This window comes from Podarcis pityusensis, assembly GCF_964106645.2.
Source record: "Podarcis pityusensis genome assembly, chromosome: 14".
NCBI classification, from domain to species: domain Eukaryota; kingdom Metazoa; phylum Chordata; class Lepidosauria; order Squamata; family Lacertidae; genus Podarcis; species Podarcis pityusensis.
In genome coordinates this window covers 23,007,886-23,034,072 of record NC_138039.1, presented here as the reverse complement: position 1 = coordinate 23,034,072, position 26,187 = coordinate 23,007,886, and the positions used below count along the sequence as shown (strand labels likewise).

General features: G+C 44.9%; 1 protein-coding gene across 1 annotated transcript in view; it reads left to right on the top strand.

The window, feature by feature from the left end:
- Window positions 1-270: 270 nt before the first annotated feature.
- Window positions 271-26,187, top strand: part of LOC308463300 (uncharacterized protein) — a 61,386-nt gene continuing 35,469 nt past the window's right edge. Inside the window, exons 1-23 of the mRNA XM_080981564.1 lie at window positions 271-312; window positions 2,473-2,567; window positions 3,817-3,884; window positions 4,228-4,246; window positions 5,638-5,665; window positions 6,851-6,926; window positions 7,355-7,507; window positions 9,086-9,294; window positions 10,355-10,446; window positions 11,713-11,819; window positions 12,386-12,750; window positions 13,880-13,983; window positions 14,210-14,328; window positions 15,691-15,867; window positions 16,471-16,679; window positions 17,515-17,606; window positions 18,638-18,738; window positions 20,082-20,252; window positions 21,220-21,282; window positions 22,651-22,865; window positions 24,051-24,154; window positions 25,521-25,639; window positions 26,013-26,180. Coding sequence (XP_080837690.1) covers window positions 2,510-2,567; window positions 3,817-3,884; window positions 4,228-4,246; window positions 5,638-5,665; window positions 6,851-6,926; window positions 7,355-7,507; window positions 9,086-9,294; window positions 10,355-10,446; window positions 11,713-11,819; window positions 12,386-12,750; window positions 13,880-13,983; window positions 14,210-14,328; window positions 15,691-15,867; window positions 16,471-16,679; window positions 17,515-17,606; window positions 18,638-18,738; window positions 20,082-20,252; window positions 21,220-21,282; window positions 22,651-22,865; window positions 24,051-24,154; window positions 25,521-25,639; window positions 26,013-26,180 — 2,817 coding nt within the window. The 5' untranslated portion in view covers window positions 271-312; window positions 2,473-2,509. The remainder of the gene's footprint in view (window positions 313-2,472; window positions 2,568-3,816; window positions 3,885-4,227; window positions 4,247-5,637; window positions 5,666-6,850; window positions 6,927-7,354; window positions 7,508-9,085; window positions 9,295-10,354; window positions 10,447-11,712; window positions 11,820-12,385; window positions 12,751-13,879; window positions 13,984-14,209; window positions 14,329-15,690; window positions 15,868-16,470; window positions 16,680-17,514; window positions 17,607-18,637; window positions 18,739-20,081; window positions 20,253-21,219; window positions 21,283-22,650; window positions 22,866-24,050; window positions 24,155-25,520; window positions 25,640-26,012; window positions 26,181-26,187) is intronic.

The following is a 26,187-nucleotide window of genomic DNA, read 5'->3' as shown; positions in this document are numbered from 1 at the left end:
GGTGAACCACGTGACGAGCAGCACATGGCGACTGGTCCCCAGCCACTCCATAGGTGAATTTCCTCTGCTATGGCGAGCCCAGCCTTCTGCAGGGGAGTGCAATGTGCCCCAAAGGCCAGGGTGCCCCAGGAGGAAGGGTGGGGCCCTTTTCTTTTGTTCTTTGCAGCTGCATCAAAGCAGCCACCTGTACGGCTTGACTGCATTCCATCCCAGTGGCTTGAGACCTGGGTATAAAAGGAGATGTCACAGGAGACTGTGACACTTACACTGGTCCACCTGCCAGCCTCCGGAACACATGACGGCGTTTTGACGGTAAGGTGGGATTTGGAGGGGCAAGGGAATAGAAGGTGGATGGGGATAACTTGTATGCACTAGCTGCGATTCCTGCATTGCAGGTGGTTGGACTAGAAGACCCTTGGGTCCTTTCTAACTTTACAGTTCTATGCTTCTGTGCCTTAATTTTTGGGGCAGTAGGAACAGCTGGATCCTGTCCTAAAACAGTAGAAATTAGAAATTCATTGGGAGGACCATTTGCCCACTCAGTGTTGAGCTATAGGCCGCTTTGCTGCTACCAACACTTGGAATATTAATTCTGGTTTTTTATATTTAAAATATCCCCAAAATTATTAATCTAGACCAGCAGTCCTTAACCTGGTGCCCTCCATATGTTTCGGACTACAACTCCCAGCACAATGCCAGCCAGTGTAGCCATACAATTCTGGGGCTGATGAGAGATGTAGTACAAACTTGTGACCTTCAGGTATAGGGCAGTATATAAATTCTAATAATAATAATAATAATAATAATAATAATAATAATAATACCTGCCATGCCAGCTGTTTCTATTTTTTAATTTTTTATTTACAATCAAGCCTATTCTATATTATAAATAGTTAGGTTAAAATTTCTTAAGCCTCATTCCCTTTTCCTCTTATATGACGGGTTGATGATCTGTGGTTTGGACATGTCAAGTGATGTGTTGAGCAGCTGAGCCAATCGCCAGCCCTCTATACCTCCATGAACTTTCCTGGCAGTGAAATTTTAGCTGCAGATTTTATTCAGTTTTTTTAAAAATGGTGCTTTGTGGCCTAATTTTTTAATTCTAAAAAAACTACACACTATTAAATGGATAAAAACGCTTTTTATAAATAAATAAATAACCAGCTGTTTTCAATAAGTATCCCTTCTATCCCTGTGTTTATATTTCTCTCTGTCTCTCCCCCCCCCCCAATTTTAAATATTGAAATTGTGAAACTGGTGTTAAAATTGGTGGCAGGGGAGTGTTTTAGCACTCCCTTTAAAAAAAATGATTAAAAATGGATCGAATTGGTTTGAAAATGGTGTGGTCAGGTGAGCTGTCCCTTCCCCATCTGCACTGAGAGCCGGTGAGGTGGTTAGAGTGTCATATTAGGACTTGGGAGACCAGGGTTCAAATCCTCATTCAGCCATGAAGCCTGCTGCCTCTCACCCTAACCTACCTCACAGGGTTATTGAGAGGATAAAATGGGGGGTGGGGTGAGAACCATGTATACCACCTTCAGTTCGTTGGAGGAAAAGGTGGAATATAAATGCATTCAATCAATCAATACTAAATTGCTATGTCATGCAATTTTCTCTGGAGGTTTCTAAGCAGAGGTTGGGTGGCCACCTGTCATGAATGATCTAGTTGAGATTCCTGCATTGCAGGAGGTTGAACTAGATGACCCCCGGTGTCCCTTCCGAGTCTACAATTCTATGACTCCTAGTATTATTGGAACATAACCAGAGGAATGCACACAAAAAGTGTGATACTTCTCAAACTGTTGAAAGTTGTTTGCGATTCTGACTGTAGCTTAGAGCAGAAGAGCAACAATGAGGCCCAGAAGACGCCCCTCTGGAAGATCTAATGACTTGTTCCTTCATAACCCTTGTGACAAATCACTTCTGGAATTATGTGGAGTCTCAAAAGGATGCACATGGGTGCTTCAGGAAAGCAAGGAAGGTTGTCTTTGGAGGGAGGGGCTGAACTGGGTGATCCATGGGATTTGCTCCCACAAGATGTAGTGATGGCCACCAAGTTGGTTTGTGTTAATAAAGGATTAGATAAGGCCAGTGCTTTTTTTTCTGGGGGTACACAGGGGTACGCATACCCCTAAATATTTTGTGAATCTTTGTACTTTTGTTCATTGACTGTATTTATTTTCCCCGATTTGAACTATAAAATGGTGATTTTCTTGAGTCAAAATGAGACAACTCCTAAACATTTTTAAAGGAAAAAAGCATTGGATAAGGCTATCAATGGTTACTAGCCACAATGACTGTGTTCTGTTTCCACTGTCGGAAGCACAGCTCAGGAGAGTCTGTTGCATTCAGGCCCTGTCTTTCAGGCTTCCCAGAGGCATCTCGTTGGCCACTGGGAGAACAGGAGACTGGACTGATCCACAAGCCAGGCCTTTCCTATGTTCTTATGAGGTCATATTTTATGCTTTAGAGCACTGCAAGGAAGGCCTGTTTGGAAAACCGAGTTGCCATGAAGGAAAAAGAAGGCCCGCCCATTTACGCGATCTTTACTTTGCTACTCATTTCAGGTAGGTTTTCCAGTTCTTTTCCCAATAATTAACATAATCAAATGCATCCAAGTAAATATTTACACAGTGAGCAAAACAGACATTTTTCTGGCAAGCTTTTGTGGGGCTAGAAGGTGAATCAGCTTCACAGTCATCACATTCTTTGAGAGCTAAAGCAGTGACTCATGGCTTTTCTATGCAACTGATTAATTGCCCAGCTTGTAATGTCCAGCTGATTAATCAGTTCAATCAAACATTTTTAGCTGTTTAGAAACTCCCTCCTAACAGAGGCAGCTGGTTCTGAAAAAGTGCCTCAAATTACTTTTAATGGAAGTAGCTAACAAAAAATGACTGTTGTGGCAAGCACCATATTGGAAGGAGCCTTCTATAAATTGGGAAATGGGGAACATCTTCTGAAAGAGAGTTCTGCTGTAACACTTACTTGAATAAGCTAAAATCAAAGCAGCTGTGCTTCTACTTCAGAGTGTTTTTTGTTTGTTTTCGCTTCTGTGCAAATTTATGCAGAATAGATTAATTGACTAAAATCAGTCTTCCCCGACCTTCTGGAGGTTTGGCCATGCCATGACTATCTCAGCTCCATTCATTTCAGTGGGTCTACTCTAAGTTAAACTTAGTTAGATACAACTCCATGTGATTAATCCACTAATATTTAATGAGGTGACAGCCTTAGATTGTAATTCTGTACACATGTATTTGAGAGGAAGCACCAACAAACACAATAGGAGCTATGTCTGTGTAAAGATACATAGGATTGCACTGTTCAGCTGCAATCCTATACTCACTCACTTGGGAACAAGGCCCATTGAATGTATTTCTCAGTAGACATGAGCAGACTTGTGCTGTTAGCTAAATTCGTTGCAGTAACAGCAGACCATCCTGGAGATTCTCTTAACTTGTGAGTAAGAAACATTTCTCTCTCATAGCATTAAAATTCAGAGGGGCTGGTGGTTCTGGACTAACAAAAGAAAGGACTGCTATGTCACACCACTAATTAATCTGTGGGGCTCCCTGCCACAAGATGTGATGATGGCCTCTAACTCAGACTGCTTTGATTCAGTGGCAGCCAATGTGATGTCCTATAGATGTTGTGAACTACTACCACCGTGATCCTTGACCGCTAGTCACAATGGGAATTGTAGTCATAACATCTGGAGGGCGCCATGTTGGCCAACACTGCTTTAATCCTTAAGCAAACTCTTGGAAGACTAGTCCTTTCACATGTTCTAACTATTTCAAATTGCATTTCAAGGGGGCTGGACGGAAGGCAGCTGGCATGGTTATCGCTCTCGCCGATCCTATCCTATCGCTTTGAATCCAGTAAGTATGGGGGGGGGGGTGAACAATGGCAACATGATCCATTTGCTGTTGGGGTTAATTTGCCAGTTTAGTGTCTGTCCTGAAAGTAGCACCATTTATTCAGAAGAAGATCTTGCCAGTTGCATCACAGGTGAACAATGACCGAACAATTCAAGAGCAATGTTTATTTGAACACTCTGATGCAACATTCCGCCCCCCCCCCCCGTGTGGGAGATTTTCTTTCCATCATTGTCATTTTGACCCCTCCACAGCACTAGCTTTTTAGAATAGATCCAGCTCTATATATGAGCAATATGCAATCCTGATTTTCTGACCACTTGTCTTTTTTCTTCTATTTAATCAGTGTCCGGCCTTTCCAATCTGTAAGTAAGATCAGTTTTACTTTTATCTTATTGGCACAAAAATGAGGGTCAGGGGATTATAGCAGACTGGTAGTGGGTGGGAAGAAGATGATTATCCAGACCCATGACCAATATCACACACAAGTTAAGCTGAACTCAGAGCGCTTTTTCGGACTAAGGCATTAATGTAATGATCTATTTATGTGAAAGGCAGTTCCAGCATCCTGGTACTTTGTCACAGGGCTCGTCCACCCTTCCGCTTGTCTCATGCCTAGAAAGCATGGGTTTGAGTGATTTTCTCCTTGCCCCACTTCTTTCCAGTGGAAATGATCTACAGATGTAGGACAATGAGGTGGTAAAATCATAGACGTGGAAGGAACCCAAGGGGTCATCTCGCTCAACTCCTGCAATGTAGGAACCATAGCTAACCCTGAAGTGGTAGTGTGGATTGCACCACTTCAGGTTACAAAATGCACCTTTGAATGCTTTTAAAGAAAAACTTTCCTCCAAATAGAAACCTAACACATTGGGAAGAAATTCCTAGCATTGCTCCTTGCAAGTGCAAACTTTCTATCTGGAGGGTTCTCTCCCCCCCTTAAAATGCAAGAGAACATTCAAAAATGGCATCTCCCACCTGCACTCTAAAACAGTACAGTCCATTCCGCTAGCTGAGAACTCTACCAGCTCATCTGGCTAACAGGCATTGAAACTTGATGCCTGAAAGTTAATGGAACATTTCCCAAATGTCAAGTATGCTTGTTCAGAGTATGCTAAATTGTACCCCACAAGAAGACAGTAAAGCTGCACTTTTGCTTGTCCTGCCACTTTCCCCCAGGGAAAACCTCCTCTTTACTACTGAATGGGAGCAAATGTCAATTGAGTTTTCTGTGAATTCAGTGGTAAAGAGTGGGTTTTCCTGGAGAAAGTGGTTGGGCAAATGGAAAACCACTTGGACACATGCCCAGAAAGTTTGGGAGAAGCAGAATACCTCTCGGACCTGTACTTTCTAGGCATGGAACGAGCAAAGTGTAGAAGAGCCCTTAGTGAGGCTTCATTACTGCCCTGTGAATGGGGCTGCTGTCCAGGGTGCTGAAACTGCTGTGGCTTGATTCACCAGAGCCGTAATTCAACTCAGACTCATTTGTGTTGCATCGATTGACTGAAGCACGTATAGCTGTGCACTGGGTTCTGACTCCTTTGTTCCATTGGATCCAGCAGCCTCATAAGATTTATGTTTATAGATATACCACTTACTCAATAAATAAATACTATGTTTTTATTGCTTCTGGTTACAAGCCAGGCTTGAAAGTTGGCAGGCAATGAAATGACCAGAATATAGATAAAAGCAACTGTTTTAAAAACAAATATAAGAACACTGTGATTATTTACTTTTTGTCTGTTTGTTTTCACAGCATCAAGCTACTGCTCCTCCATCAACAGGTACAGGCCAATGGGGTAGAATTCTAAGTGCTGGTGGTATAGCTAAGGTGGACCTTGGGCCAAAGTTTAGGGCCCCATAACTCAGGGGCCTCCCAGATGAGGGCCCAGAGAGCAGCAGTTGAGGAGGGTAGCAGCAAAGTGACTTCATGTTGAAGAGCCTACTGGAACAGGCCAAGGGCCCATCTAGTCAAGCACCCTGTTCTCACAGTGACCAACCAGGTGCCTGTGGGAAATTCACATGAGGGACCGCAGCACAAAAGCCCTCCCCTCCCCTCCTGTGCTTTCCAGCATTGCTGCCTCTAACTTTGGAAGCAGAGCATAGCCATCATGGCTAGTAGCCATTGATAGCCCTCTAATTCATGAATCTGTTCAGTCCCCTTTTAAAGCCACCCAAGTTGGGAGCACACTCCATAGTTTAACTGTGTGAAGAAGTATTTTTTAAATCTGTCCTGAATCTCTCAACATTCAGCTACAGAGGGCCCCTATAAGGCCATTCATTCTAGGGTCTAATTTTTTCCTAACCTATTTGTTACCAGGCCAAATTCAAGGTTATTGTGTTAATTCACAAAACCCAAAGGACTTGGGCCCTAAGGATCATCTGATTACTACCTCAATCACTGAGCTCTTCTGATGGGACACTTTTGGTGGTTCCCCGTGTTCCTGAGTTTTGGTTAGCCTTTACTAGGGACCGAGCCTACCCTGTGGAACTCCCTGCCAGTAGAAACTAGACAGGAATAATCCCTGCCTGCTTTCAGACATCTGTTGAAAACTGTGTTATTCAGGCAAGCATTTGCAATATGATTTCCAACACCCCCCAGCTTGAATGATGCTTTCGTCAGAGTGACTGTCAGTTTGTATGTGGTATACATGTCTTGCTGTATTTACATGATGGGCGCAATTGATAACTATTGATAACTATTTAAATAAACAAGAAAGTCTGTCTGAAATGAATAAGGAGCCCCACCCCGTAGGTTGTGCAGCTTTTAAAAAACAAAAAGCAGTAAGTTGGCAATACAATCAAATGTGAGTTTACTTGGAAGGAAGTGTCACTTTGTTCAATGGGGCTTACACCTATGTGAGAATTGCAGGCTGAATTATTTAATCTTTTCAGTAGCCAAAAGTGAGATGAAATGTATTTGACTGGTTGGCAGAATTATCTATAATCTTGTGTGTTTCTTTATACAGGGCAGAGCTAAACTCCACGCTTGAAGAACCATGCCAATTTACACTGCCACAGTATGCTTGTGGATCAGCAGACCAGGTATCTTTGCCAGCCTTTAAATATCCAAAAGAATGCAGTTTGGTATATAAGGTCTTGCGGGTTTGCTTATTCAGCAGCTCCGATTCTGCAAAGTTTATCTTAATTGATTTGCCATGGAGCCAGTGTCATGCCAGTGCTTTGCTTCAGCTTAGGAAGCTCAATTCTTGGGAAGCTTCCACTGGGTTATCAAATAATGTTATTTAGGAAATGAAATAAACCCAGAAATGAAAATGCCAGGCGTAGAAAAAGAGATGGGAGCAATTATTGCCAAGGGCAGAGAAGAGGACTAGTTTAAGGGAAGGATTGGACTTAATAAAAGACATGTAGCTGTGAAGATGAGTGTTGGGTCTTGAAAGAGTACCTCGTTTTGCTACTGCTAGTGCAAATAATTCACAGAAAATGACACAAATACATCTTTTGCTCTACAGATCTCCAACCTGACGTCAAGTGAGCTGGCTTCCATCCTCAAGTGCTCCATCACAGACTCTGAGGCCCGGCTGGACCAAGGGGCTTTCTTGGTGCTCTTTGAAAATGTTGGCAAAGACATGCTCCAGGCAGCTCTGAATGAGATAAATCTGCAGGTAAGTAGTACTCTCTGTTAGGACCTCTCTGGTGGACACTAGGATCTGTTGAAGGCCAGTGTTGCATCTGGGCTTGGGTAGGTAGATAAGGTGTGTAGGATAAGGGCTGCTCCTTTGGAACTAGAATTTCTGACCTGTTGTGCTTGCTTCCCTTCCGCTCAACCTGTATGTTTGCGAATGGATAGCTCTGTTTAGAAAGTGACACCCCAGAGATGTTTTGCAGGGAAGATTTTGCAGTGAGACCTGGAGACCTGTACAGAATCATAGGGCTGCAAAGGAACAGAGGGTCACAAAGCCAAATTTCCCTGCAGCTCAGACCAGGATCTCCTGTGCATTTGCAACTCTCCCATCCTCAGGATTTTAACTTGTGTAACTCTACTGCAAGCAGAGAGCGTAAAGCTGAGCAACTGAGAATTGTAAAACTAATGTTGTGTGCGTGTGTGCATGTGCATGCAGTACGCATCGTATATCAAGATCTGCATTGATTAATGCTGCTGCCTGTGCTATTTTGAATGGTGAATAATCTGGGTCGTCCCAAGACGTTTTGTTGCCTGAGCTAAGGACTGGAGTGTGCCATTGCCCTGTTTCATAAATGGAAGCTGGTTGGAGCGGCAGGGGAATCTTACTTTAGCAGTGTCATTGTGATAGTGTCCTCCCCCTGGCTTGAGGGCAGTGAGCTAGCTTAGGGGGCATTGAAGAGGCACAGCTCAATTGACCAGGACAGAGAAAAGAAGAGGCTTCTTTATGCAGCACATAGTTAAACTATGGAACGCACTCCCACAGGAGGCAAAGATGTACACCAACTTGGATGGTTTTAAACGAGAGCAGGACAAATTCATGGAGGAGGCGGCTATCAATGGCTATTGGCCACAGTGGCTATGCTCTGACTCCACAGTTGGATAATAATAATAATGATAATAATAATTAATAATAATTTCTTATTTATACCCCGCCCATCTGGCTGGGATTCCCCAGCCACTCTGGACCGCTTCCAACAGAATATTAAAATACAATAGTCTATTAAACATTAAAAGCTTCCCTAAACAGAGCTGCCTTCAGATGTCTTCTAAAAGTCTGGTAGTTGTTTTTCTCTTTGACATCTGGTGGGAGGGCGTGCCACTACCGAGAAGGCCCTCTGCCTGGTTCCCTGTAACTTGGCTTCTCGCAGCGAGGGAACCGCCAGAAGGCCCTCGGCGCTGGACCTCAGTGTCCGGGCAGAACGATGGGGGTGGAGATGCTCCTTCAGGTATACTGGACTGAGGCCGTTTAGGGCTTTAAAGGTCAGCACTAACAATAATGTTTCTGAATAGCAGTTGCTGGAAATCACAGGAGAGGAGAGTGCTGATATTGCACTCAGGCTCTGCTTGTAGGTTTCTCATGGGGATCTGGTTGAACCTTGTGAGAACAGGATGCTGGACCAGATGGACCTCTGGTCTGATCCATCAAGCTATCCTTCTATTTTTAAATAACAGCCACATGATGTGTAGTGATAATTTGGATATGTGTTGCAAAAATAAAGTGCCAGGTTAACCCCGCTTATCTCTCCTCCTTGAGCACCAACTGTTCTGTTTTATTTAGGTCTCTGGGGACCAAATCTCACTGACAGCCAAAACCTTCTTGCTGAATGCAGCATGGGAAAAGATCAAGGCAGACCCCCGGGTCCAGAGCCCAGGCTTCCTTGCCTCTTGGTTTCAAGACACGATGCACTCCTACCTGGCAGCGATAAACTCCAATGTCCTAGAGTGCATGACTCAGCTTCCCATCACTTGTGATGGCTTCGCTACCATGTAAGTGACAACTATTAGTAAGAAATCAGTCTTTGGAACTCCCTGCCTACTGACATCAGGCAACCCCCTTCCCTGTTTGGGAAAACACATTTATGTTTAGGCAAGTCTGTCCAGATATGTATAATGTTGATGTGTGTTTTAAACTGGGTTTTAGCTTACTGATTTTAATATATTTTTTGAAGATTTTAAGTAGTTTTTCATTGTTTTTCACTGATAATTTCATTGTTTTTTTCTCCCTTTTTTGTAAATCACTCTGAGGTTTTTTGCTTTTTTACAATCAAGAGGACAACATTTAGAATTAGCAGCTGGTTCCCTCTGGTTCCCTCTCAATGAGATGAGAATTTCAAGACAGCTGTAGTTGCAGGATTCAAGCAGATGTTTGGATCCCGAATACTGCAGTCCGAAAGGTCCTTTGCACAAGAGATGTGTATGGTTCAAAGGATTCACAGGGATGACATGGGTTATACCCAGGGCTGCCCTTGAAGGCTGTTTGGAAATGGTAGCTGCTGCAGAATGCTGATGGGGATGAGGCCTGTAGATTTCTCGGTCCAATTCAAGGTACTGGCTTTAACCTACAAAGCCTTAGTACCAGGATACCTGACTGGCCACCTCTCCCAAAAAGAACATCATCTGAGGCCTTTCTCCTTGCACCCCACAAGAAACACCTGAGGGTGGCAACAGGGAGAGGACCTTTTTGGTTGTAACCCCCTTCCCAACACTTGTGGAATGCTCTCCCAGCTGAGGCCTGCCTGGCACCATCACTGATAACCTTTTGGTGTCATAGTAAGACTTTCCTCTGTCTGGGCATTTGATTGCATTTGAAAGGTTTTGAAGCCTGGCTGTACGAGTTGTCTCCAGCTAAGCTCTGCTGAGAGTAGACTCAATGAAATAAATAAACTGGAGTTGGTTATCATGGTCATTGTTTTTGGTGGGTCTTCTCTGAGTAGGACTAGCATCGGATGCAAGCCCTTGTCCCTCAGAGGCTGTCCTGTGTAAGGTATCAAACAGATAAAACCACCAATAAGATGCTTATTTCCCTTCTTGTGTCTCCCATCATTAGTGTCCAGGCTCTGGACAGTGCATATTCTGGGATGGACAGCAGCACAAAGCAACAGGTTGCCAACTGGATCGGGAGATTCCTTACAATACAAAGTAAGTGGGGAATGTGCCCCCTCTGGTGCTCCTTTCACAAGCGTTCAAGAGTCATAACTCCAGAAAAGCTCAATCCAATCTGAGCCAGCAGAACAGCTCAGAGTCACATGACTCGTGGACCTGCAGCCATTGAACAACCCTGTATTGGACAGGACTCCCTCTCTTATTTAGGGATGAACAAATGTTGGTTTCTCCTGTTTTCTTATTTTTCCAGCTTTATGTTGGAAAAGCTCACCTTATTCCTACATCTAGTTGATCATTTTTCTCTTTTAAAGAAAGGTCCACATGGAAATTCATCTGCAATTTGTGCAAATTATTTCTCCCAATATTGAGTGCAAATTTATACACGTTTTTGCAAGCAATTATTCTCCCCCTTATATGATGCAGTTGTTTCCACCCATATATTATTATATTCATTGTTGTGCAAACCTTTCAGTTGGAGGGATGCAAAATTACAAAGGGTGACTGTGTTTTGGTTTTCTTTTGGTTCAGAAACTGCAGATTAGGAATTAGGGCTTGTGTAGGTGGAATCTTAAAGAGGAGGACCTCACACTCCTGCCAACCTCCCGTAGGATGCATTATTATTAATTTCATTTATGAATCACTTATGAGGCATCTCAAAGTGATTTACAATAAAAAACATATACAATATAAACAATCACATCAAATACAATTGATGACAGCAGCAGCAGCAGCAGCAGCAGCAGCAGCAGCAACAAGAAGAAGAAGAAGAAGAAGAAGAAGAAGAAGAAGAAGAAGAAGAAGATTTATTGGATTTATTTATAAAGTCAATTTCAACTCCAGTACAGATACAGAGTGGGATAATAGTCCTAGTTGCTTCATTAGAAATTGTTCCATTTGACCCTTTGAAAAATAAAGCTCCTTAAAAAAAATTAAATACACTTTTTCTTCTTCTACATTTTATTGCTATTCATTAAACTACCGCAAGGGAGAAAACCGGCATTATAATACATTGATAAACAGAAAAGAGAGTGAGGGGGAAAATAAATACATAATCTAGGTAAACAAATATTATTTCTAGTCTTTCATTTCGATACAATGCATTCCAGTATTCACAAAATAGTTCCATCTCTCCCCATACATTCCATTTCATCTCATGCTTTCTCTTTTCTGGATTGCATCAGTCAGTTTCTCCATTGCTGCCAGCTCCACACATTTCATTAGCCTTCACCAAACAGGTGACAGATTTTGGTCCTTCCATTTCTTTGCCCACACCACAAAGCTCCTTTTGATGTTGCTTTTCAGGCTGCCCACAGAGTTCACCCAAAGAATGGATTCAGAGCTACTGGAAGAGTTTCCTGAACAACGCCTCATACAACGACCTCCTAAAGACCTGGAGTGGATTCGATGGGGTAAGAAAATCAATTGCACTTGTGGCTCTGGAGAGTAACTCACTCCAACCACAAGCTGTGGAATGCAACTTGAAGGCTTCCTGTCAGGGTGGGGGTGAGGGAAGGCACTCTGCATGTGCTCTGAAGTACTCTGGCCTTTTTTTTTTTTTTAAAAAAAGCAAACAGATGCTGCTTCACAAAGAAAACACAGATGCTCAGAGGCACTTCATTTTTATGCCCTCCTGACAAGTACATAGGCTCCCTGTGACAGGCTAGATTTTTATTGGGGGGCGTTAGAACCATTATATATGGGGAGGGGGATAACCTTTAGGGACATAGGAATTGGCAGTGACTCTCCAGGGTTTTAGGTGAGGACATTCCCAGCCCTACCTGGAAATGCTCCTGGGGATTGAATTTGGGACATTCTGCATGCCAAGCAGATGTTCTACCACCGAGCCCTTCCCTATATACTCCATGCATGCTCAGAGGGACATGGAGAAATGGTCAACACTAGTCCTTAGAAGAGCTATTGTTTTGTCTATTTAGGACTGCCTGCACCAAACTCATGTTTTTCACCCGTTTTCTAGTTTGCAGCTTTGGATGTTCTGACGGCCTCCCAGCTTGCCCAACTGACCATTGCTCGTGGTGTCCTGGCCAATGCCAGCCTGGCAGAAGATGTTGCCCAAACCCTCCGCAGCCAGAGCATCCGCTTCATGGAAGATTACTTGACTCAGTTATCACTGTTGCCCCTGGAGCCCTCACCTGAGCACGGAGCCAGCTATCTGTTGCTGGAGACCGTTCTGAGGAAGGTGAATGAGAGCTTCCCCGACCTCTGCTCACCCTCCTTGAAAGACCTGTTTCAGGTGAAACTGATGAGGTTCCTGCCTGTTGCTGATGCAAAGATCCTGGAGCTTTTCCCGACCAAAATTGGTTGCACAGACTTCCGTGATATGTGAGTAGGCTCAGGTTAAGGGTGGGTGGTCCATGGGTTGTGCTTGATGGAGGGAAGTCCTCTAATGGAAAAACTGTCAGATGTAGAGATGTCTGCCCTGTCCTGCGTTTGTCACAATGCGGCAACCGAAAAGGGATAATGCAATTCTAAGCAGCATCAACAGAAGTCTAGTGTCCAGATCAAGGGACATAATAGGACCAGCTTTGGTCAGATCCAGGGGTGTAGGAAGGGTGGCCCGCCCCGGGTGCCATCCCAGAGGGGTGTGTGACAAACTCTCCCTGGGTGGATTGCGCTGCCGTGCCACGATCAGGCCCCCGCCAGGAGGATCGCGCTGCCTTGCTGTGATCGGCCCCCCTGGAGGATTGCACTGCTGCACTGCAATCGGAACCCCCCCCACCCGAGGATCACCCCGTGGGCGGATCATACTGCCCCATTTGGGCAGATTGCCCTGCCCCGCTGCTCCAGGTGCAGGAGTGGCTAGCTCTGCTACTGGTCAGATCCCACCTGGAATATGAGTCCAGTTCTGTGCATCACAGTTTAAGGAAGCATATTGACAAGCTAGAATGTATGCAGAGGAGGTAGACCGAAAAGATCAGTGGTCTGGAAATCAAGCCTTTTGAGGAACCATTGAAGGACCTGGGTATGTTTAGCCTAAATAACAGAAGACTGAGAGGTGATATGAGACCAACCTTCAAATATCTGAAGGGCTGTTGCATGAAAGATGGAGCAAGCTTGTTTTCTGCTGCTCTAGAAAGTACAACCTGAAACCATGGATTCAAATGACAAGAAACAGGATTTCAACTAAACATCAGGAGTAACTTTTGGATGATAAGTGTTGTTCAACAGTGGAACAGGCTACCTCAGTGGTAGAGCATCTGCTTGGCATGCAAAAGGTCCAAGGTTCAACTGAGGCATCTCTGGACAGGGGTGAGAGAGACCCCTTTCTGAAACTCCGGAGAGCTGCTGCCAGTCAGTGTAAACAATGTTGAGCTAGACGGACCAATGGTCTTATTCAGTATAAGGCAGCTCCCTATTATAGGCCAGAGAAGTATAATTATGTGTGCAAAGAACTGGATTTCCCTGTTGTGGAGAATGTACAAAAATGCATTCTGCTCTGCTTGCTTTGCAGCTACAAAGGGATTGATTCTGTCTATCATGAGCTAGACAACAGGACCCAAAAGGCTGTCTGCACAAAGCGTCTGGATTTTCTGAAAAGACAACTCACAAAAGAAGGTGATAGATGGTTATTTTGTGGTTTTTCCTCCCTTGCTGGAAATCGTGTTAAACTATTAAGATTTTAAGGCAAGGGATGGGGAGCCTTTTCAGCTGAAGAACCACATTATCTTGGGGGTAATCTTCTGGGATCCACCTGCCGGTGGTGAATGTGCCAGAGTCACAAGGGGGTGTGTGGCCAGGGGCAAAAGTGGGCGGGGCAATTGCATCTCCATATTCCCTGCAGGAGCTGCTTGCACCATCATGACATCGAGCAGCAGAGACTGGCTGCAGGAAAACTTCGGACTCTCCAGCAGCTTTGCAGACTACAATGATTTTCTTCACCTGAACCCCTCTTTTAATGGCGTAAGTAGTGTTGTTCCCCACGGGACGCGGGTGGCGCTGTGGGTTAAACCACAGAGCCTAGGGATTGCCGATCAGAAGGTTGGCAGTTCGAATCCCCGCGACGGGGTGAGCTCCCATTGCTCGGTCCCTGCTCCTGCCAACCTAGCAGTTCGAAAGCACGTCAAAGTGCAAGTAGATAAATAGGTATCGCTCTGGCGGGAAGGTGAACGGTGTTTCCGTGCGCTGCTCTGGTTCGCCAGAAGCGGCTTAGTCATGCTGGCCACATGACCCGGAAGCTGTACACCGGCTCCCTCGGCCAATAAAGCGAGATGAGCGCCGCAACCCCAGAGTCAGTCACGACTGGACCTAATGGTCAGGGGTCCCTTTACCTTTAGTGTTGTTCCCCACCACCACCAACCCCCAGCCTCATTTGAAGTGGGGCAGGAAGGTGGGGGGGGCAGGGAGAGTCCCGCTCCAGGCCCTTTCTCTCTCCCCACCCCAGAGCAGGAGCATTGTCATTATCTGCCAGGGCATCAGAGCAATTGATCTGACAAGTGAATGAGGTGATAATGAGGCTTTCAAGTCCCCTTCCCCTGCTTGTGGCAGATGAGCACTGAGGAAGTCAGGGAGTGAGGGCAATAATCATGCAAAGACCAGGTTCTTCTTCCCCTTTGACAGGGGTTCTTCCTTCATGCTAACAGTTTTGAGGGTGGTGATTCTTTGTGAGACTGCTGAACTTCAGGTGACTGAAGATCTTTCAGTGAAGTGCTCACTGTGAGGTGTTTTTATTTATTTACTTATTAAATTTGTATCCCACCCTTCCTCCCAATGGCCGCACCATCATGTGAAGCCAATGGGGTATAGTAGCCAGCGTGGTGTAGTGATTAGAGTATCCGACTAGGATGTGGGAGACCACTTGGACCAGTCACTCTTTCCCGTTTAACCTACCTCACATGTAGAACCATGTATCCCACCTTTAGCTTCTAGGAGGAAAAGGTGGGGCGTACTTGTAATAAATAAATTAAACAGTAGACTTTAGGATAATAAAGAAAACATGTGGAGCGTTTTCAAAGCCTCTAAAAACATGTAAATTAGAACACTGAAAATGTTTAGAAGCAATTGTATACCACCACAGTTATTGATGTTGTGCTTGCTGTGGCCAGTTATCTCTCAGCCGTCAAGCACCTGTGCAAACAGGAATGTTCTTTAAATTTCTCCTGGAAATCAATCATGTGGGAGCCACCACCAAGGAGGCCCTACCACGGCCAAGGCCAACTGGGCAATGCTTTACCAAGGGGCTTCTTACACCTGCCCACCACACTCATACAAGGAATGAAGCTCTGGTGATGATGGTGTCCCTCCCCGCTGCCCCTTGTCTTTCAGTTTGAAGTGCTGGATTTGCTGACAACAACCCAGATGGGAACACTGCTTGTTATCTCTGGCACCTTAACAGACAGTGCCAGGGTCAGTGCTGAGACGGAGGCAACAAATGTGATGGCAACCCTTCAGAGCCGAAGCATATCTGAGCTCCAAAGCCTTCTTCTCAGCATCCAGGCACAGGTGAGCCACTTTGAATGGTGGAAGACAGGAATGGTGGAACTCCAGATGGTGTTGGATGCCAGCTTTGGACTGGGAGATTCATGGAGGAGGAGGAGGAGGCTAGCCTTGACTACTAGCCACAATGGCTACACTCTGTCTCCAGGGGCAGAGGCAGTAATGCTTCTGAATACCAGTTGCTAGAAACCCAAAGTGGGAGAGTGTGCTTGTAGCTGGTCCTGCTTTCAGGTTTCCCCTTGGGGCATCTGGTTGGCCATTGTGTGAACAGGATTCTGGATTAGACGAGCCATTGATCTCACCCAGTATGGCTCCTCTTAGGTCTGTCATTCTCAACCTGTGGGTCCCCAGATGTTGTTGAACTACAACTCCCATCACCCCTACCTAGCAAGGCCAGAGCTCAGGGTTGATGGGAGTTGTAGTCCAACAACATCTGGGGACCCACAGGTTGAGAACCGCTGTCTTAGGTTCTTAGATCCATTGTTCTGTTCGAATGCAGAGCTTTCTAAGATCCCTGCCATTCACGCCAAGGATAAAGCAGATTTTCGAATCTGAAATAAAAGAAACGAACCTCCATACATTTGATGTTTGTATGTTCTTTGTCTCCAGGGGAGCATCACAGAGATAACCAATGTGCGGGTTCGTGAGATCATGTTACGGGGGATTTTCCAACTCCTGAAGCCACACTTTGCCTCCATGCCAATGCCTGATTTACTGTCCTGGTTCAATGGGCTCCTGATAATTTATTTCCCATCCATCACAATGGAGGAGCTGGGGGCCCTTCCTACTCTCCCCAACTGCACGCAGATACAACCCATGTAAGTAAAAGTTTGATTAGTGGGGTTTCGTGCTGGGTGCATATAATAACACCCAGGCTGAAGGAGGTGCATTGGCTGCTGTTTTGCTATGCAGACAGTTTTAAGGCCCGAAATAGCCCAAGATCAGGTGAGATGGATAATGCAATATGGAGCAAGCTGGTTTTCTGCTGCTCCAGAGGGTAGGACCTGAACCAATTCATTCGAATGGCAAGAAAGGAGCTTTCAGCTAAACATTAGGGATAACTTTCTGGTGGTGAGAGCTGTTTGACAGTGGAATGGACTCCCTAGGAAGGTGGTGGACTCTCCTTCACTGGAGTTTTGTAAACAGAGGTTGGGTTGCCAAAGACTAGATGAACCTCGAGGTCCCTTCCAACTCAACGGTTTTATCATTCTATTAGCTGAGAGATGGCCTTCCTCTGTAGAGGCTGCCCCCGTCATTGTAATCTGCTAGGGAGGGGGCCTGAGGATTGTACACATTGGACAGAGGCAGATCTGGCCAAGGTATGGAGGAGGGTCTTCTTAGGAGTGGCCTCAACCTATGGAATAAATGTCTTTATTCAGATTAGCGGGGTGGGGGATCTGTGGACAGCTTTTGCCCGGAGTTAAAAGCACATTTAACCACCCAAGTAATTTCCTGACTATTCTTGTGTCTCCTGGTGCTGATTTTTCAGTCTTTGGCTTGGGTGTATAAATCAGGGTGTGTAAACTATGGGGGGCCAATCTATAGAGGGCCACAATTCCTCAGGAGTAATCTGTTTGGGGCTGCATTGGTGGGCAGAACTAGAGACCAAAGTGTTCTGGATTAATGGTGTGCCTGCATTTGGATGCCTTGCAGTGTGAAAGGGCTGGATTCTGCCTTTGACCAGATGTCATTGGAGACCAAGACTGGTGTGGCCCAGTGGATCCTCCAGGCCCTTCGAAAAACAGGTGAGCCTTTTGTTTCCTGGCTTTCTAACTCATGTGCGGGTGGAGGAATCAGTCAGTTTTGGATCTCTTCGTTTCTTTCTTCTGAAATCTTAATGTCAGCCCTCCACTCACAGGTTGTTCCTTTACTTTATTAAATTGCTGTCCCATCTCTCCTCCCGAAGGCGCCATGGGCAGAAATATGATGGGATCCTTTGTGTGGATTAGTGTGCAAACAGAATGGAGTCACCATCACCATCATTTTTATTACTATTATTAAAAAATTAATTTGTTAGCCATCTAACACAGGATTGTCTCTACAATCACGTTTAAAGATATAAAAACTGATTAATATAAAAACTGTCAGTATTCAAAGAAATAAAATCAATTCACAAAACATAAATTGCAAGCTTCCATCAGGGGTGGAGCAACCCAGAACAGAACTTGAGAACTTGTCTACACTTTCGCTTGTCCCGTGGCAAGAAAGTGTGGGCTGAAGCGGTTTTCTGCTCGTCCGGTGCTTTCTAGGCTCAGGTCAGAGTAGTTTTGCCATTGCCCACTGCTTTCCCTGAGAAACCCTCTTGTTTGCTCTAAACCGGAGCAGATGTCAATCTAATTCAGCACTAAACCATGGGTTTTCCAGGGAGAAAGTGGTGGGGTGAATGGAAGTGTGGATGACTCCTAAGATAAAGTAATGGGATCAAATTCCAGGGAGAAGTCTTCACCTGGCTGTGAAAAGAAGTTCAGTGTTGGTTCCAGGTGGGCCTTGTTCGGGGCAGCATTTCACAGGTAGTGGTGGGGCATTTATGGAATGGCCTTAGGAATGAACGAATGCAAAAGTGAAGTTGACTAGAAATTAAATTACCCTTTCATCCCTGGCAAAATCCACTGGTTCTTACTTTACATTGCTGCATAAACAACAGTGCAGTGACAACCCATCTTTTGGGACTTTGGTTAAATATTTGCAAGCATTTGCTTTGTTCATCTGGTGCTCCTAAATGGGTACCTACTTGCAGAATTGCAGAAACATTTATTATTATTATTATTTATTTCAGACTGCCAGATGACCGGAAACTGGCTCTCCCTCAACTTCCAGAGATTCAAGTCCTTCATTAGCATCACAGATTTGATGTCTCTTGACCCAAGCTTCAATGGGGTAAGATCAGCTGTGATGCTCTTGCTATTAAGATCAACCAGGGTCTGGTCCATATTTTACCACAGCAGCAGAGGAGCAATTCATCCTTTGGTCTTAAGCCCTTAGCTCCGTGGTAGAGCATCTGCTTTGCATGCAGAAGGCCCCAGGTTCAATCCATAATGGCATCTCCAGGCAGGGATGGGAGAGACTCTTGCCTGAAAAAGCTGCTGCTAGTCAGTGTAGGCAGTAATAAGATAGATGGACCAGTGGCCTGACTTCCAGCCTTCACAATATGGGGATGATAACACTGGCCTACCTCATAGGGCTGTTGTATGAAATGCAATGAAATAAAGTGGGCAAAGAACTTAGATCATATAAAAGCACCATATACAGTCATACCCCGGGTTACAGACGCTTTGGGTTGCACGTTTTCGGGTTGCGCACTGCGCTGAACCCGGAAGTACCAGAACAGGTTACTTCCGGGTTTTGGCGCTCGCGCATGCGCAGAAACACTAAATCACACTTTGCATATGTGCAGAAGCACTGAATCGCAACCCACGCATGCGCAGACGCGGCGCTGCAGGTTGCGAACGTGTCTCCTGCACGGATCACGTTTGCAACCCGAGTGTCCATTGTAAATGTTAACTGCTATAGTTTATTATTATATTTATATTCCAACTTTCCTCCAAGACATGTAAGGTGTTGCATAAGGGATCATCACATTTCAGTCTTTGCAACAACCCCAAGCAGTAGGCTGGTCTTAGGCTGATGAGTCAGGAACCACTTGTGAGTTGCGACCTGATCCAAGGCGGATTGCAACGGGAGCACCACTGCCATGCAAATATATGGGGAAAGATTAAGAAATGGGTCCCCAAATGCATGTTTGGGTTAAAGGTGGGTGTTAGGACTGAAACACTTGAAGATTACTAGGCTAGAGCACCCAGTGAGCTCCAGGACTTAGCAAGGATTTGAACTCAGATCTTCTCAGGCTGAGGTAACATGATGACAACTACTCCCCAGGATGAAAAGCGGATGGCCTATTTGAGAGACCAGTGTAACAGTTAAAAATCATTAGCAGGGATACAATGACACTTGTAAAGTAACATGAACTTTGGAAATTATGGATACTTAATAGATAGATTGGGGGGGGGGGGATGCAGAAATGACAGTTTGAAATGGAACCCATGGAGGGACGTCTGAAGGCTTGGGGAACCTTTTTACTTTACTATTTTAATTAATGGTGATGTCTGTTTTGTATCATATATGAAAAACCAAATAAATAAATTTATATAAAAAAAGAAAGAAAAGAAAAGCGGGTGGATGGATGAAGCTGTTCATTTCTGTGTGCCTTCTCTCTGTTTCAGACGGCTAACCTGGGGGAACTCTCAGCAGTACAACTTGCTCAGCTGACTGTGAATCCAGAGATGCTCTGCTGCGTCGATAAAGTGAAGATGGTCTTCGCAAGGCTGGCTCAGCTGCCTGGCCTTGACCACCTGGCTGCTTTCTGGGATGCATTCAACATTGCCTACAAAAAGGTACAGAGCTTCTGGAATAACAGAAAGTGTAGAGAAAGCAGATGTAGAGAAAAGCTTTCTTCCCTCTCTCACAGCACTGGAACTTAGGGCCATTCAGGACAGACGAAAGAAAGCCCTTCTTCGCACAGCCCATTGTTAAAATGTGGCACTCATTCCCCCAGGAAGCACTGATGGCCACAACTTTGAATGGCTTTAAAAGAGGATTTGGCAAATGCATGGAGGAACCAGAAGGCTGTTTTACCTCTGCTGTTGGAGGCAGCATGCATCTAAGTAACAATTGCTTGGAATTGCCGGTGGGGAGAGGGCTCTCGCACTCAAGTCCTGTTTGCAGACTTCCCAGAAGAGGCATCTGGTTGGCCACTGTGGGAACAGGGTGCTGCACCAGATGGGCCATTGACAACTGTTTGAACCATATGGCATGTAACATTAATCCCCAGAGTACACAAAGTTCCATTCAGAAAGAGTCAAGCAGCCTGAACTCTAGGTTGGGGTTCTTCTCATGATTAGGGTAGGGGGCCTTTAACATATTTGCCTCTTGCTGTGGTCCTTTGGTGTCAACCGGCTTCAGATGCAGCCTTCGAGTATGAGTTATAGAATCATAGAATTGTAGAGTTGGAAGGGATCCCAAAGGTCATCCAGTCCAACCCCCTGCAATGCAGGAATCGCAGCTAAAGCATCCATGGCAGTTGTTTGAATTAGCATGTCCTTCTTGACTTGATGGACTTCTTGGGAGGGAAGCCATAAGCAATGGCTCTTTGAACCAGTTTGAAACCAATGGCATCTTGCTGTGTAAACCTGCCCTTGCCATATGACTGCTTCAGAGGATGGGCTGTATGGGGGTAGATGGATGGATGGACGGACAGGGAAATAAGCCATTTCTTAGACTTTAATAATATGTGCCAAAGCTATGTTAATGTCCCTGTCCGTTCACGCCCTCTCCAGTAAGTATAATAATAATTTTTATTAGGCTACCCGAAGATACCCAGAGTCTCAGAAACCGAGACTCAGAGTCAGCCGGTCTTTGTCTCAGGTAAGGTCTTTTGCATCATGGAGCAAACCCCATCTTAGGCAAGCAGATGGGATGGAATGGCATTTTAATTAATAGCTTCTAGAGCAACTGGGTTGTTGTTTTTTTGCAAGGTCTTCTAGCAAATGGAACCCTATTGACTTGGTGGCTGGTATCTTGGTGGCCAAGGGAGTAGTGGTCTGGTTTGATATACTATCTGAAGTAGCTGATAGTGCACCCATGAGCTACACCAGGGCAGGCCAATGCGATGCCCTCCAGATTTTGCTGGGTCACAACTTCTACCAGCCCAAGCTATCATAGGGAACAGTATGGAATCCTGGGAGTTCCTGGACATCTGAGGGGCACCGTGTTGGCTACCCCTGTGCAACAGTTGTGCATGCTTTGGTGAGTGCCACACTGTAGAGCAGTGGTTCTCAACCTGTAGGTCCCCAGATGTTGTTGGACTACAACTCCCATCATCCCTGAGCTCTGGCCTTGCTAGCTAGGGGTGATGGGAGTTTTAGTTCAACAACATCTGGGGACCCACAGGTTGAGAAAGGCTGCTGTAGAGGAATTCGAAACACCTCATGCAAATTGGTTTGGCTGTAATGGCTTCCTCCAAAGGTCCCCTGGGAATGATCAATGAGCCATTGACCTGATCCAGCAGGCTCATCTTACGTTCTTACTAGGGGCCGCACCCCTAGCTTTCACCTTTAACCCCATGTCTCTGCCTTCTCCCCCTCCTCTGGTGCAACTCTCTTGCACATAAATTACCCCACCATCGTCCGCTATTGCTTAAAATAGCCATTTCCCTCTGTGTCCCTCCCTGCTTTATTTAAACTTCTGCTGTTGTTTTAAATTCCCCTTGTTGGTATTCCCTCTCTTCTCATTCCTCTGCTATGGCTAGTGTTGTTGTGCAACCTGCCTTCACTCCCCTACCCCACCTAGAATTCATGCAAATTGTGATGTGGCATTGCAAATCCTCTAATTCAAGCTGCATGATGACAGCCTTACATTTCTCTTTATATAAGGAGATCTCTAGGAAGGATGAGGAAAAAATCCTGAGTGCTACTTGAATTCAGTGTAGACAAAACTGAGCCAGGTGGAACAGTGGTCTGGCTTGATAAAAGGCAGCTTCATAGGTTCACTTAAGGGAAGGGGTGGAGCATTAATCAAAAGTACCCACCTTGCATGCGAAAGATTGACTTCAAAGGTATGCTAGAAGAGAAAAGTCTTCAGTAAGTGCCTAAAAGACAACAGGGAGGTGCCTGTCTGGTATTCAAGGAAGGACCCCCAAATTTAAAGCAGTAACAAGACCTTCCCTGATCTCCGGCCCTCTTCTCTCAAAATCTTCCTGCCAAAGTTTGTAATCATCTTTCATCTCCATTTTAGCCCAGTTCTGCCAGCGTGCTCAATATCTCAATGGATGTGAAAATGGCCATGCTCACCTCGACGATGGAGCGCTTGAGCATGGCATTTTCAACCTTCACCAATGCTGATTTTCGGGTCTGGTTTGAGGATAGACTGGCGGTCGTCCTGTCCAGTGTGAATGCAGAGTTTCTTGGGCAAATCCCCAAAAGTATATCCTGCGAAGCGTACAAGTCTGTGTGAGTGTTGACCTGTTCTTTATTTTGGGGGAAGGTCCCCTCCGAACCTATTTATTTATCCATGTTTTATACCGCTTACTATAATAAAACACCTCTGAGGGATTTACATAAAATCTGGACAGAGACAGCGTAACCTCTGCTCTGGTAATCTCTAGGTTAGATTACTGCAATGTGTTAAACATAGGTCTGCCTCTGGAGATGGTTCAGAAACTTCAGCTGGTGCAGAATTCAGCGGCGAGCTTGTTACTGGGGCAAGACAGTTTGAGCATAGAATCCTGGTCTGACTGCACTGGCTGCCAAGTGCCTTTTGGGCCCAATTCAAAGTGTTGGTTTTCATCTAAAAAGCCTTAAACAACTCAGGACTGCAGTACCCCAAGGACTGCTTTGCCCCATATGAACCAGCCTGGACCTTGTGAATCATCATCTGAAGCCCTTCTCCATGTGCCTCCTCCACCAGAGGTCTGGAGGGTGGCAACACAAGAACCGGCCATTTCTGCAGTGGCTGCTTGCTTCTGGAATGTTCTTTCCAGGGAGGCTCGCCTGGCACCTCAGTTACATATCCTGAGGCAGAAACACCCCTCTTTTCCCAGGCCTTTGTCTAATTAAACAACCTATGCCCTTTTAAAATGTGTGGAGGGGTATTGTTTTTGTTTGTTATTATGATATGTATTTATGTGTTTTTATATTGTAAACTTCCCTGAGATCTCGGATGAAGGTCAGAATAGAAATTTAAACAACAACAACACAGCAGCAGTCAATGTGATTTCCTAAAAAACAGATTAAAACTTAAGAGTTGTGTCCAACATTAGGCCTACTCAGAGTATACTGACTGAAATTAATGCACGTTACTAAATTAGCAGCTAGGGTGGGGGACTTGGCTGCAAAGTCAATTCCTGCAGAACGGTTCCCAGCATAGCTGTCAACGTTTCCCTTTTTTTAAGGGAAATTCCCTTATTCCAAATAGGATTCCTCGCAAGAAAAGGGAAAAGTTGCCGGCTATGGTTCCCAGTCACATTTGGTCCCACCAGGGTTGGGGCGATGGAGATCTAGCTTGTCCCTGGACTAACCAATTGAGAACTCCCAACATGCTCATCACTCTTCCCAGAATGAACTGGGGCAATGAAACTGGTTTAAGTGTGTATAGTGTGCATATATTCTAACGGTGCCTTTTCCTTCTTATCCCAGGATTGCTGGGATCAACAGAAGCTTCTCTGAAATTCCACAGGAAAGGAAGAAGGATTGTGTCAACTACATTGTTTCTTTCCTAACCCAGAAGTCTCAGACCACTGGTAAAGAACTGGGTTTTGGGGCAGACCTGTCAGGAGGAAAATAGGAGGCGTGAACAAACAGTGGTTCTCAGACTTTTTTTATCTGGGCCACCCTTTCCAAATAAAAATTTGTTCGCGCCACACCAAAAATTGTTATTGATAAGAACTACATTGGAAAACAAAAAGAAACGACTCCTAGCAGTGCTTGATTTATAACCTAGAACACAACTACTTTATAACATGATCATAGGACATCCAGAAAGTATAAAACAATGCAGCTACATAAGATGAATCATTCCCAAAGTATAATTTTAAATGAGCCCCTTACATGTGTACCTGAAGTATGTCTACAAACTCAGTGAGAGGTGTGAGCTTCCTTTTGCCAGGTAATTTATATTAGATCTAATCTGAGGCACACAAACTTTCTAGACTCATCTCCTCATCAACACAAAGAAGCCTTTTTCTCTTCTGATCTTTCGTATTTGTCAGAGTTGAAAATCCCTGTTCACAACATGGGGAACTGTAGAATAGCCAATGTTTGCACAGTGATTCTGGATGACAGCTAAGGTTGTCCTCAGTATCACTTGCTGCTCTTGCTCTCATTTTGAAAGTCTATCTATCCATATTCTGCAAATAAAAACACTGTTTTTTTTATGCTGTCCTACACTACACTACACTACACTACACTACACTACACTACACTACACTACACTGAAATGTTTAAATGTTTCCTGGATTGACTTTGAATCTTCATGCTGCTTTTTTGATTCTCTCGTGCCACACCAGTGTGCACCACACTTTTTGAGAACCGCTGAGCTAAAACAAAGGGATTACAGTGGTACCTCGGGTTACAAACACCTCTAGTTACAAACACTTCGGGTTACAGACTCCACTAACCCGGTAGTACTACCTCGGGTTAAGAATTTTACCTCAGGATGAGAACAGAAATCGCGCCGCGGCAGCAGCAGGAGGCCCCATTAGCTAAAGTGGTACCTCAGGTTAAGAACGATTTCAGGTTAAGAACAAACCTCTGTAATGAATTAATTACGTAACCAGAGGTACCACTGTATTTGGAATACACAGGCCTTAGCTTTTCATTTATTCATTTCTATACTGCAAATGCATGTGGAAATATATTTACGCAGCATATAAAATCTAAAGTTAAAAATAATGATAATTCAATTAAAGTCAAATACATAAAATGTTCAGGCTAACTTGCCAGAATTTAGTCCTGGAACCTATTTTTGATGCCAGTTATGTGAGCCTTTCGAATCCTGGAGAGGGGAATTACTGCTCTCTCTCCATCAGCAAAATGTCTCGGGCTGGCCCTGACATTCTCTCACTGGGCAGATAAGTCATGACTTTTGCTTCCATCTCTTCCTTCCAGGTCCTGCCTGCTTTGGCCAAACCACACCCAGAAATTGGCTACTCACCTACTTTGGGCAATTCTATACTGAAGTACCATATGTTCAGCTGGTTTCATACTATCGACAAACATTTGATGCTGTAAGTTAGTGCTTGCAAACCGGTGGGAAATTTTGAGAAAGTGATGTGGGCGCTAGTCACAAAATGGCTGCCAAGTGGCATTGTGTGATGGGTGCAACATCTAAAATCTGAAAATGCTTCCCCCCCTTTTGGTGGAGGTGGGGGAAAGCACCTTTGTCAACCGGAGCTGTGCTGGCATTTACAGAAAGAAGCGCTTTGAACCTCTCTACTTTTGGGAACAGATAGGAGGGAGAATGTCCAGTCCTGGCATTCAGTGGCATGGGAGCATGTTCAAGGGGTGTATTCACTGTGGGAGATGCTGAGCCAGTGCAAGCAGGAAGTGAGCAGAAAGAGCAAACAGTCCGTTCTGACATTCTGACATTCTTATTTCCAGTACGCAGTATTGGATCTTTTAACTCCGATCCAGATTGGAGACATGATTGTACATTCAAACACCCTGACCAGCATGGATTTGGCATTGCGCCTCGTCAGCTTCTTCCAAGAAAGCAGCATTGACTTTGTCCAGATGATTCTGAAGCAATTCACCAGGGCTGCAATTCAGGTATTTC